This window comes from Rana temporaria, chromosome 3 (genome assembly GCF_905171775.1).
Source record: "Rana temporaria chromosome 3, aRanTem1.1, whole genome shotgun sequence".
In the NCBI taxonomy this organism is placed as follows: Eukaryota; Metazoa; Chordata; class Amphibia; order Anura; family Ranidae; genus Rana; species Rana temporaria.
The window spans coordinates 304,759,604-304,771,831 of record NC_053491.1 but is presented as its reverse complement, the minus strand read 5'-3'; the positions used below and the strand labels follow the sequence as shown (position 1 = coordinate 304,771,831).

The following is a 12,228-nucleotide window of genomic DNA, read 5'->3' as shown; positions in this document are numbered from 1 at the left end:
CTCCATCAAGGAGTAACCGAATAAGAGCTTGCCTTTAAAGAGAATGCCGCAGAGTTTGTTTTTGGAGGCAAGGTCACTCTCCCAAGATTTAAGCCAGCTAGCCCATCTGGCTGAATTAATGAAACCAGAAGACCTGGCTGCAGCTTTCACGGAGACTGCAGCTGCATTAGCCAAGAAGGCAACTGATTTGGCAATGAGTGGGAGAGACTCCCTAATCTCCTCTTTGGGGGTGTCAGATGAAAGAAGTTCATCCAGACGCTGAACCTATACATCCAAATGCCTAGCCACGCAGGTGGATGCTACAGCTGGACCCAAGGAGAAAGCTGAAGCATCCCAGGCCTTACACAGCAAGGAGTTGGCCTTCCTGTCCATTTGATCTTTAAGGATCCCAGAGTCTTCAAAAGACAGGTCTGACCTCTTGAATACGTGTGACATAGGGCCATCCAGCCTAGGACATTTAAAGAAAGTTTCCTCAAACTCAAACTGAAAAGTAAATCTTCTTTTGTGCTCTTTAGACTGGAATAACCTCCTCTCAGGTTCCTTCCACTCTGAAAGAATCATATCCCTAAGTGACTGGTACATCGGAAAAGTTCTCGCGTTCCGCCCCTGTAGACCCCTATACATATTATCCTGTACAGATTGGATTTGCTGTGGCATCTCAATCTGTTCCGAGGTATATATTGACTTAAAAAGTTTGTCAATATCTTCCACTGGGAAAAGATACTTAAAGCTACCCGCCTCTTCCTCTGATGCGGAATCCCCATCAGATGAAGAGCTTGGGTTCTCACCTTCTTCCAGATCAGAAGAAGTATAGTGTGAATTAATGGTCTGGAGACACTAAGAGGAAGGGGTCTAGCTGAGGCTGAAGATTCTTGAGCTATGGAACTAGATGAGTAAGGTCCCAGCCCTGCTACTCTGTCATTAAAGGACTGGAAGGAGGCTACAACCTCCTTCATAGAAGACATTAACTCTTTTAAAGAGGCAGTCTCTGAACTAGCTCTGGATGGAATACAATCCTCACAAAATAGTTTTTTATAACTATCAGAAAGCCTGGCCTTACAGCTCCCACACCGGTTTAGCCTAGAAAAAAAGCATAAACAAGAACCATAAACAAAGAAGGTCCATACAAAAAGGTCCCCTGCTGTAGACCCACAGACAAAAACTTACCTTGAGCTTACCGGAGCCTGCCGCTGGTTCAATCCAAGCAGGTGCTTCATCCTCAGACCTGTCCTTAAGCTCCATAAGGTGAGTGGCGATCGGCCGGAGAGATAGGCTGCTGTCGTCCTGCTAAAATGCGCGTGTCCAGCTTTTCAGCAGACTGTTTATCCAGGCAGCATGTCCTCAGTGTATCACGCCATGTTCCTTATAAACACGGCGCCCGGAAGTGCGTCATGTGACTTCCGGTGACGCAGCCGACGCCATCTTGGTACACCTCGGTGAAGCACGAGGAGGACAAGGTTCCACACAGGTAGAGCTGGGGAAAAAAACTGAAGGAAGTTGCCACCACTTTCACCACCAAGTAAGAAAGTACCTCCTAATAGGGAACCCTTCTGGACATAAAGTACAGGGTCTAAACACCCAGGACTTGGCCACAACCAGTACTGGATGATGCCAGAGAAGGGGGGGTCCACCAACCACAGTTACCAGACCCAAGAAAAACAAAAAACGTGTCGGTGCTACTGGACTTTCTGGAAACGCAAAACAACTACGGGTCAAAGGAAAGGGATGACTAAGCACGAACTAAGTGCGAAACGCGTCGGCCATACTGTGTTTTGTGGGTTGCAGTGACTGTATGTACAGTTGAAAAATAAAAGACCACTTATTTTAAGTGATTTTGGAGTGCGGCTGTCCAGTTTTCATCCTTTCATTTGCCATCATCAGCATTGCCAGCACCTTGGTGGTTCAACAACCCTTGACTACTTACGAGGCTCACCTGGAGCGGTGAGAAATCTATCTGTTTGTCAAAGGAAAGGGGGGGGCCTTTTAAATTGTATCCGATTTGTGTTTCCTGTAGAGGCCAGAACCAATCATCTCAAGTAGCTGTCCTGGAAGGTGAGGGGAAAATAAACTTTTCAGCCATCCCAATAAAGTTATATTTCCGATTCGCAGTTTCTGAAATGCATTGCCTATGAAATGCAGGACTTTGTATTTTATATAATTTGTGATTTTCCCCTATAGACTGCCTATGCAGGGCAATCAATGTCTGCGGTTGTGTATAATAGCTTATGAGTGAGAAAACCGTTCCCCATTTCTCACCCACAGCAACAGTAGTGTTACTAAACCCACTACAGTAAAATCAGTGTATGCAGTAAAGCATGGTTGTTATACTCACTGTGGAACCTAAGGGGTTACTCCTCCACATTGTATAAAAAGGCTGTTTGATCCAGGCTTCTCTGTTCCTCCTCTCCATCCACTGTCCCCCAATTTCCTGATAACACAGTCTATGGAGTTCAGGCTGCACATGCTCATTTTGGCGTGTATTGCTAGAGTTTTTCTTCTCTTGGGGAGGATGCATTTGATCAGCACAGGGCTGATCAACACTGTTCAGACAGAGGGCCATGGGTCTTGCAGTCTTATAGAACAGTCCAAAAACTCGTCCTACAAGCTCTGACCAGTGCTTGGCAGCACACTGATAAATACTGCTGATGAGAAAATGTATTTAGCAGTTTATATTTACTAAAATAATTGCATTTCCATGTGCTCTGTACTGTGGGAGACCAGATATACTGAATACAGGGTCCTGGGTTGGGCAACGCTTTAAATTTACAAACCATGTATGCAAGTGTGCAGTGCACATTTTCTTGAACCCCTCCCCAACACCAATTCTTGTATTACCATTCTACAGTCAGACAGCTTGAACAGAAAACCAAAGAGGAGTTACATTTTTGTCTAGATGGCAACAGTTCAGAAACTCTAATGTGAGAAACAACTGAGGCTTCCACTGCTGGCCTCTATGAAAATGCTAGTTGCCCAATTGCCTCTCACAGCATTACCTTCTGTAAATACTGAGCCAGAATAAGCATTCAGTTTAGAAAAGTCAGAGTTCCTTAGTAACAGAAAAAACTGGCACAAATTGGAAACTTTGTATATGTATCTTCATTACCAGCCTCTCTGTGCCTGCATACAGGAGTGGGTTTGTTTATTCCACACCTGTGAAAGCAGTCAATGGCTGGTGGGGTCATTTTAAAATAGGATCTTTGTGTGTCCTCCCAGAGCTATGATTAAGGCATGCACAGGGCTGAAATGCGTGAGCATGGAGAAAATCATGTTGTATTTTATCCTGGTTCAATAAAGTATCCCATGGGTCTCAGAAATGGGTGCCAGTGTTCAAACGAATACTGCCTCCCGTCGAAAAATGCCTGTGATGGGTCTGCGCTTGCGCAGTAATAAACGTCACTCCAGCTTATATGTTGATCAGCTGGTGTGACGTCAACATAGCGCATGTGCAGATTGTCCGAGGCATTATCCGACGATATGCAAACAGCATACTTGGAAAACCCACCCGCAACAGCGAGGCAGAATCTAACGTGTGCTGAAGGGTGTGTTGTATACGTTGCAAGGTGGCCGGGTTTTGCCTGGGTCTAAGGGCAGGTTGCAACCCACACAAAATCCGCCCTTTAACACACTGAACTCGCCCCTGCAACACACACAAAACATGCCCCGCAACAAGTACGTTGTCCCTCAGGTATTTGCAGATGCTCGGATACTGCCTCTGACGATCTGTGCATGTGCTGTGTTGAGGTCACGGCAGCTGATCAACATATCAGCTGGAGTGATTTTGCGTATTGTGCATGAGCAGGCCCATCGGAGGCATTTTTCGATAGAACACACCGGTATTATCTGTTTGTACTGAAGATTGGCTGACAGGAGCTTTCCGGCGCATCACATCTTACACTGACAGCTAGTTGTTTCAGGCAAGCGTCAGTTTGTCATTTTCCTTGGACAGTGCACCTTTGGAATTAAAACTGTTACATACATAAAAAAAGCAGTTTAAAACCAATTTTAGTATTATTTTCCCAACAAGCACTCACCATTTGGATGAAACATTTTTGACACAAATCTAACTGTTGGAGGTTTGTTTGGATATTCTTCTGAAAACTCTATAATGAGTTTAAATGTACCTGGATGGAAGAGAGGAAAAACATTTTTTGACCTACAGGCAAAACGTGGATCTAGATTTAAATAAAAAAAATACAATTGTCATTGTCTTAGCATTAGAACATTACCAACAATCTTAGTAATACTGGTCACTAAACAGAGAGATAATTTATTCAATTAAAACGATAGGAAACTGAAATGTAATTGTTTCAGCAGAGGAAATTACAGCAGTGCACTAGGCAATCACACAATCAGGAGCTGAGAAGTACAAATTGGAAAAAAAAGGTGTTTATAATGCATCTCAGTAAAACCAAACCCACCAATTTAATCGTTTTTCAAAAAAAAGTTAGAGATGTTCAATAAATGGTTATTTAACCCTTTCAAACATGTCAATGTTGGCATCGGCAGTGTTTAAAAGGAGAAGTCCAGCCTGAGCTTATCTGGCTGGGGTTCTATGGATCACAGGAGTGCAATTCGTTTTGCATTCCTGTGACCTGTTTTCATCAGAAAGCGGGCTGAAGTCTGCTCTCTACTGGGGTCACAAAAATCAGTCCAGGCACATGGCGGATCCAGACTTTATTGTGGTGCCTGGACTGATTTTTGTGACCCCAGTAGAGAGCAGACTTCAGCCCGCTTTCTGCTGAAAACAGGTCACAGGAGTGCAAAACGAATTGCACTCCTGTGACACCCGTCTCAGTCCATCAGCAAGCCGCTGAGAGCCTGGGATGGCCGCTCCACACCCCTCCACAGCTCAGCGCTCCAGTGAGTGCAGGGGGGGCAGAGAGAACCGAGCCATCGGTCGTGTTTTTTTTTTAATCAGATAATTTTTATTGAAAACAAACACAAAAAACATACACATATATTTTCCAATGCGCTACAAAATACAATAGCCACATATTGTCGGGGACACAGAAATATCAATACAGCATAGTCATACTCTCCAGTATCGCCTTTGTTCCATCCACTACGTCTAAAAACAGTTATACAGTGGCACATAAAAGCAATGTTGTGCTGATTAACCTGGACCTTATGCAGATAAAGTGTGTCCTCCGTGTGTCATTCCTTCTCCCCCTGCCCCCGACCCAAAAAAGGGGTCAGTGAGCAGGGCAGGGTGCCAATCTCCCCTAAACAGCTGGCAAGGCCTGAAGTAGCTATAAACATTTAACTGTTGGGTAAAACATACAAGAAACGGACTAGCTCCGCAGGGACCTGTAACCATATATCGGACTCCTCCCGGGAAACTGCCCGAAAACAGTGGTAGCTCCCCTCCCCAGCCCACTAGATCCCTATCTAATACAACCACCTAGGACGATGTAGTAGCTGATGTGGATCTGCCCCCAAGAATCCTGTTTTGCACAAGCCGCAGTGGTGCCAAACCTGGGATGTCCAGCCAGGGATCCCATATATTCTCAAACTTCCCCGGACTACCCCGATGCTTGTATGCGAGTTGTTCCCCAATAAGAGAATCGTTTACGGATGTAATCCGTTCTGTGTGCGTGGGGGCCATTGCAGACAACCATTTCCTGGCAATAAGTTTCCTAGCCAAAAACAAGACCCTAAGAATGGCAAGGAACGTGTGTGGCATGTATAATTCTTCATCTAGCCACCCCAGCAAGCAGAGTTTAGGATCAATCTGAAGTTTAAGGTTCCATATGCTATTGATAGTGGCCACCACCGCAGCCCAATAGCTTTGCAGCTTCGGGCACCTCCACGGCATATGTACAAGCTTCCCATTGTCCACCAGGCAACGGAGACAGAGCGGGTCATCTCTTCTGCACCATTTACGTAGCTTTTCAGGTGTGTGTTATGTACGGTGAACAATGAAAAGCTGGGTGAGCTTCTGAGCCGAGGAGAGCGACACCTTGAGAACATTGCCCAATATTGCATCCCACTCCTCATCAGAAATATGCCCTATGTCGTCTCCCCAGCCAGCTCTGCACCCCAAAGTCATCGTCTTAGAGACGTGACCAAGAAGGGAGCTATACAAAGACGAAATGTGTCCTTTCCTGGACTACGCCATAGTTAACTGCGTGAGCACCACCGGTCTAGTGAGCTCCCATGTGGAGGTTGTGGCCTGTGCTGCAATAGCATGTCGAAGCTGTAAGTATTGGAAAAAAGACGTGTTGGGCAGGTCAAATTCCGCATGCAGGGACTGGAAATCCCTGAGTACGCCTCCACAATATAATTTTGAGATATAGTTCACTCCCTGTCTCGACCAATTGGAGAAGTTTTGTAGTTTGTTGAGTTCTGGGTAATTACTATTTTTCCATATACGTGACCAGTTTGTGTATCCCGTGTATTGCAGGTGCGGTTTAGTTTTGTTCCAAATCTTATCTATAAGAATGAGCGTGGGGTATTGGGCCACAGCACCCAGTTCACCTGCCTCTATACATTCCACTAGGTTATCCCCAGACACTTGTGTACGCACTATGTTTCGAATGGGGTCAGAGGGCTCTGGTCGTGACCAACCTGTTAAGCGTTGTAGCTGGGCCGCAACAAAATAAAATGGGTTCGGTACTGCTAGACCTCCTGAGTCTTTCATCTCCTGTAAAGTTTCAAGTTTAATTCTCGGGACCCGTTTCCTCCGTGCACGATACATGGTGTTACATCTCTTAAACATATGAATAGGGATCCAGGTGGGGGCATTGTGGATCACATAAAGTAACTGATGGGCCGTACAGACGACCGAACATGTCTGCTGAAACTGGTCCGCGGACCAGTTTCATCAGACATGTTCGGTCGTGTGTAGGCCCGAGCGTGCAGGATTCCAGCAAACATTTGCCTGCCGGGCCTTTTCCCAGCGGGCAAATATTCCTGGACTTGTTTTAAAACAGCCCGCTGGAATCCTGCCCGCTCGGACATGTTCGGTCGTCTGTACAGACCTACCGTACATGTCCGAGCGCCCGCCATCCCTCGCATGCGTCGAATGACTTTGACGCATGCGTGGAAGCATTTAACTGGCAGGGCCGCCCACGTCGCCGCGTCATCGTCGCGGACACGCCCCGCGGACCGGTTTCATCGTACATGTTTGCCCGTGTGTATGCGGCCTGAGGGTTCCAGATCATCTTGATCAAGTTACAGTGCCCGACAACGGACAACGGCAACTTGATCCAGCTATTTGTTTTTTCCTGATTTTTTTTTAGAATTGGTTCTACATTCAACTTGATATATTGATCTAGATTAGGATGGACCATAATACCTAAATTTTTGAATTTATTTATTAACTTTAATCTGATCAGCAATCTGCGGCAAAGGCCCCAGAAGCGGATCCAGGGGTAAGAGAGTGGACTTATCCCAGTTTATTTTAAAACGGAAAAAGTTCCGAAGGTATGAACCAGTTCCATGAGATTAGCTAGGGAGGCAGATGTGTCGCCCAGAAACAACAGCGCATCGTCTGCATATACAGTAGGTGACCGCGATATTGTGTCAATCTCGCTCCCTTTCTCAGCGAGATTGACCACCTACGAGCCCCATCGCCGAGCCGGCTGGCCGCGATGGGAAAAATGCCGTCATAGAAGCGACGGGGATCTGACTTGGATTCCCGCGGCGTTTGGTATGAATCATGAGGGGGAACTCTACGCCAAATTTTAAATAAAAAAACGGCATGGGTTCCCCCCCAGGGGCATACCAGGCCCTTAGGTCTGGTATGGGTTGTAAGGAGAACCCCCCTACGCCGAAAAACCGGCGTGGGGGTCCCCCCACAATCTATACTAGACCTGTATCCAAAGCACGCCGCCTGGCCGGTCAGAAAGGGAGTGGGGACGAGCGAGCGCCCCCCTCTCCTGAGCCATACCAGGCTGCATGCCCTCAACATGGGGGGGTTGGGTGCTCTGGGGCAGGGGGGCGCACTGCGGCCCCCCCACCCGAGAGCACCCTGTCCCCATGTTGATGAGGATAGGGCCTCTTCCCGACAACCCTGGCCATTGGTTGTCGGGGTCTGCGGGCGGGGGGCTTATCGGAATCTGGGAGCCCCTTTTAATAAGGGGGCCCCCAGATACTGGCCCCCCACCCTAGGTGAATGAATATGGGGTACATTGTACCCCTACCCATTCACCTGGAGGCAAAGTGTAAAAGAAAATAAACACACGACACAGGGTTTTAAAATAATTTATTAGTCTGCTCCGGGGGTCTTCTCCGCTCTCCGGGGGGTCTTCTTCCATATTCTCCGCGCTCCCCGGTTCTTCTCCCGCTCGCTCTCCGGTGCCTTCTTCTTCAGGGCTGGCCGCCGCTTTCTTCGTTTTAGCTCAATTACTAGCGGCGACGCAAGCCCGCTCTTCTTTGCCGTCTTCTGCCTTCTTCTCTTCTTCCGATGTTGACGCAACGCTTCTTCCCGCTGTAATGCCGGGTGCGCGGCTCGCACCGATTTATATAGGCCTCTTATGATGTCACAGTCCCATCATGCTCCGGTACCTACCCACATCGGAAGAAGAGAAGAAGGCAGAAGACGGCAAAGAAGAGCGGGCTTGTGCCGCCACTAGTAATTGAGCTAAAACGAAGAAAGCGGCGGCCAGCCCTGAAGAAGAAGGCACCGGAGAGCGAGCAGGAGAAGAAACGGGGAGCGCAGAGACGACAGCAGAGAGCGAAGAAGATGGAAGAAGACTCCCCGGAGAGTGGAGAAGACCCCCGGAGAGCGGAGAAGACCCCCGGAGAGCGGAGAAGACCCCCGGAGAGCGGAGAAGACCCCCGGAGCAGACTAATAAATTATTTTAAAACCCTGTGTCGTGTGTTTATTTTCTTTTACACTTTGCCTCCAGGTGAATGGGTACTGGTACGATGTACCCCATATTCATTCACTTAGGGTGGAGGGCCGGTATTCGGGGGCCCCCTTATTAAAGGGGGCTCCCAAATTCCGATAAGCCCCCCGCCCGCAAACCCCGACAACCAACGGCCAGGGTTGTCGGGAAGAGGCCCTGTCCTCATCAACATGGGTGCGCTGGGGTGGGGGGGCCGCAGTGCGCCCCCCTGCCCTAGAGCACCCAACCCCATGTTGAGGGCATGCGGCCTGGTACGGCTCAGAAGGGGGGGGGCGCTCGCTCGTCCCCACTCCCTTCCTGACCGGCCAGGCGGCGTGCTTTGGATACGGGTCTGGTATGGATTGTGGGGGGACTCCCACGCCGTTTTTCCGCGTAGGGGGGTTCTCCTTACAACCCATACCAGACCTAAGGGCCTGGTATGCCCCTGGGGGGGAACCCATGCCGTTTTTTTATTTAAAATTTGGCGTGGAGTTTCCCCTCATGATACCAAACGCTGCGGGTAGAATTGGCGGGAATCCAAGTCGGTTCCTTGTCGCTTCTATGACGCACTCGCTGGAATGTCCTTTTTTTATTCCAGCGAGTGCGAGATGTCGGCACCCTGTCGCCGAGAATCAGCGCGATGCTGTCGTGCTGGAAACACATTCTCGTGACAGGTACTGTAGTGCCAGTTCTCCCTGCCTGAATCCCTGTATGTTTGAATTCCCCCTTATGGCAGCCGGCAAGGGCTCTATGGCCAGGGCGAAAAGCAGGGGGGACAGGGGGAAGCCCTACCTCGTTCCCCTGTGTAAATCAAAGGAAGGCGAAAGAGTATTATTTATCCTAATGCAAGCTTTTGGTGCTTTGTACAGTGATTTAATCCAAGAAATGATACCCCCACCCAAATAAACTTCTCCAGGACCCTCCACAAATACTCCCACTCCACACTATCAAAAGCCTTAGCGGCGTCTAACGAAAGGATAGCTCTATGTCCCTGGTTATCAGTGGGGATCTTTATGTTAAGGAAAAGTCTTCGCAAGTTATTTGCCGTAGATCTGTTTGGTATGAAACCGGACTGGTCCGGGTGCACCAGTGCAGTCACCACTGCCGAGAGTCTCATGGCAATCACCTTAGTGAGGAGTTTCAAGTCTGTATTTAACAGTGAGATAGGTCTATATGAGTCAGGCTTGTCGGGTTCCTTCCCTGGTTTCAATATTACTACCACCACAGCTTCATACATAGATCTGGGCAGGGAGTCTGAGTCAAGTGCATCTTTAAGCGTATGAAGCAGCTCCGGTAGAAGCACTCCACCAAACTTTTTGTACAATTCAATTGGCAGTCCATCATTACCCAGGGGCTTTTGAGTTTGGGAAAGTGGCCAACGCGACCTGAAGTTCTTCAAAGGGTGAGAGGCGCATTAAGGCGCTCCCCTATCCATCTCCTGGAGTTGGGGCAGTGTAATGGACTCCAGAAAGCGTGTCAAGTCATCTACTGGGTATGTCACCTTAGAGGAGTAGAAGTCTTGGTAGAAGGAGAAAAACTCCTTCAGTATAGAGGGCGTGTCTGTGACAGTCAGTTGCGATGACGTTGTAATACTGTGTACCACTTGGGGTGGCTGCTGCGTCGTAGCTATCATAGCCAGCATGTAGCCAGTTTTTTTCCCCTCCTTTAAAGTACGTCTGGGAGGTGAAAAATCTCTTATTGTCAGCTTGCTGTAAATGAATAGTGCGGTAAAGTTTTTGTGCGTCTGTCCACTTCCTCCTATGGTCGTGAGTGGGGTGAGTGAGTGAGTAACTTGTATAGCGCAACAAATGCGAACTAAATCGCCTCAAGGCGCTTCCCGTCCAGAGTCTTTCCGGTCCTTCAGAAGAGGTGGGTCTTTAGTTTTTTCCTAAAGGCCTGATGGTTTTCCTCCAAGCGGATTGTAGAGGGTAGAGCATTCCAGAGCCGTGGTCCTTGGACCGAAAATCTACGTTCTCCCTTCGATTTGTAGCGGGATTTAGGAATTTGGAGAAGGTTTTGGTCGGTTGACCGGAGAACGCGCTTGGTGACGTAGGGTTTTATTTTCTCGCTTAAGTATTGGGGAGCGTTCCCCTGTATACATTTGTGGGTGAGGCAGAGTGTCTTGAATGTCACCCGGTCCTGTACGGGCAGCCAGTGGAGGGATCTCAAGGCCGGGGAGACTGATTCCCACGGCTTTTTACCTGTTACCAATCTGGCTGCCGTGTTCTGGACGACTTGTAGACGTGAAATCTGGTATTTTGGTAGTCCTAAATAGAGGGAATTTGCGTAGTCCAGCAAATACAACTCCTCCGCTTTCTCCACCGCCCTCTCAGCATCCCTGACCCACTTTCTGCTCCCAGTTTTAATTGAACTAATTTCTTTTATACATATGCCTCTAATAAAGGCTTTTAGCATGTCCCACACCACCCCAGGCGCAGCCGATGGTTTGTTATGGTCCAAAAAATACTTAGTTAGAACTTACCGGTGACGGTATTTCTAAGAGCCTTTCAGGACAACCTTGGAGAGAGCGCAGCTCCGCCTCTTCATTAGGAAACACATGCTAATCCTTTAAAACCCTCCTCTTCCACCATGGCTTCAGTTATTGTGGTCCGACTCTCTGGAAGACAAAGCACAGAAAACCACAACACCATGATAGATTTATACTTATTACTTTTACATACATTAAGGGAGGGAAATAGCGGTTGTCCTGAAAGGCTCTTAGAAATACCGTCACCGGTAAGTTCTAACTAAGTCTTTCTCTAATCGCCTTTCAGGACAACCTTGCAGAGGATAAACAAGTAACTTACCCTAGGGTGGGACTACTGCCTGCAGCACCTTTCTGCCAAAGGCCTGATCTGCGGCAGACAATAGGTCCAACCTGTAGTGTCTTAAGAACGTGGAGTAGTTGGACTAGGTGGCGGCCTTGCAAATTTGCTCAGGTGTAGCACCTGCTCTTTCAGCCCAAGATACTGCAGTTGATCTTGTAGAATGCGGTAGAATGCCTAAGGGAGGCGTTACTCCTTTGGCTTTGTAGGCTTCCATAATTGTGAGTTTAAGCCACCTTGCTAGCGTACTTTTGGACGCTTTTTCTCCTTTACGAGGTCCCGAAAAAACTATAAACAATGCATTTGTTTTTCTAAACTCTCTAGGTGACTGAGAGGTATTGCTCAAGACACCTTTTCACATCTAAAGAATGAAACGCTTCTTCTCCAGCGTTGGAAGGATTCGAAGAAAAAGTGGGCAAAACAATTTCCTGTGAACGATGACATTTTGATGCCACCTTTGGAAGGAAAGCAGGATCTGTCTGAAGAACTACTCGATCCGGAAAGATTCTTAAAAAAGGTTCAGTAATGGCTAGATGGAGCTCGCTAACTCGCCTTGCTGAAGTTATTGCCAC

At 48.0% G+C, this 12,228-nt stretch overlaps 1 protein-coding gene across 1 annotated transcript in view; it reads right to left on the bottom strand.

The window, feature by feature from the left end:
- The window catches only part of LOC120932431 (ubiquitin-conjugating enzyme E2 B), a 210,042-nt gene that overhangs the window by 20,447 nt on the left and 177,367 nt on the right, over window positions 1-12,228 (bottom strand). The window contains exon 4 of the mRNA XM_040344783.1: window positions 4,032-4,121. Coding sequence (XP_040200717.1) covers window positions 4,032-4,121 — 90 coding nt within the window. The remainder of the gene's footprint in view (window positions 1-4,031; window positions 4,122-12,228) is intronic.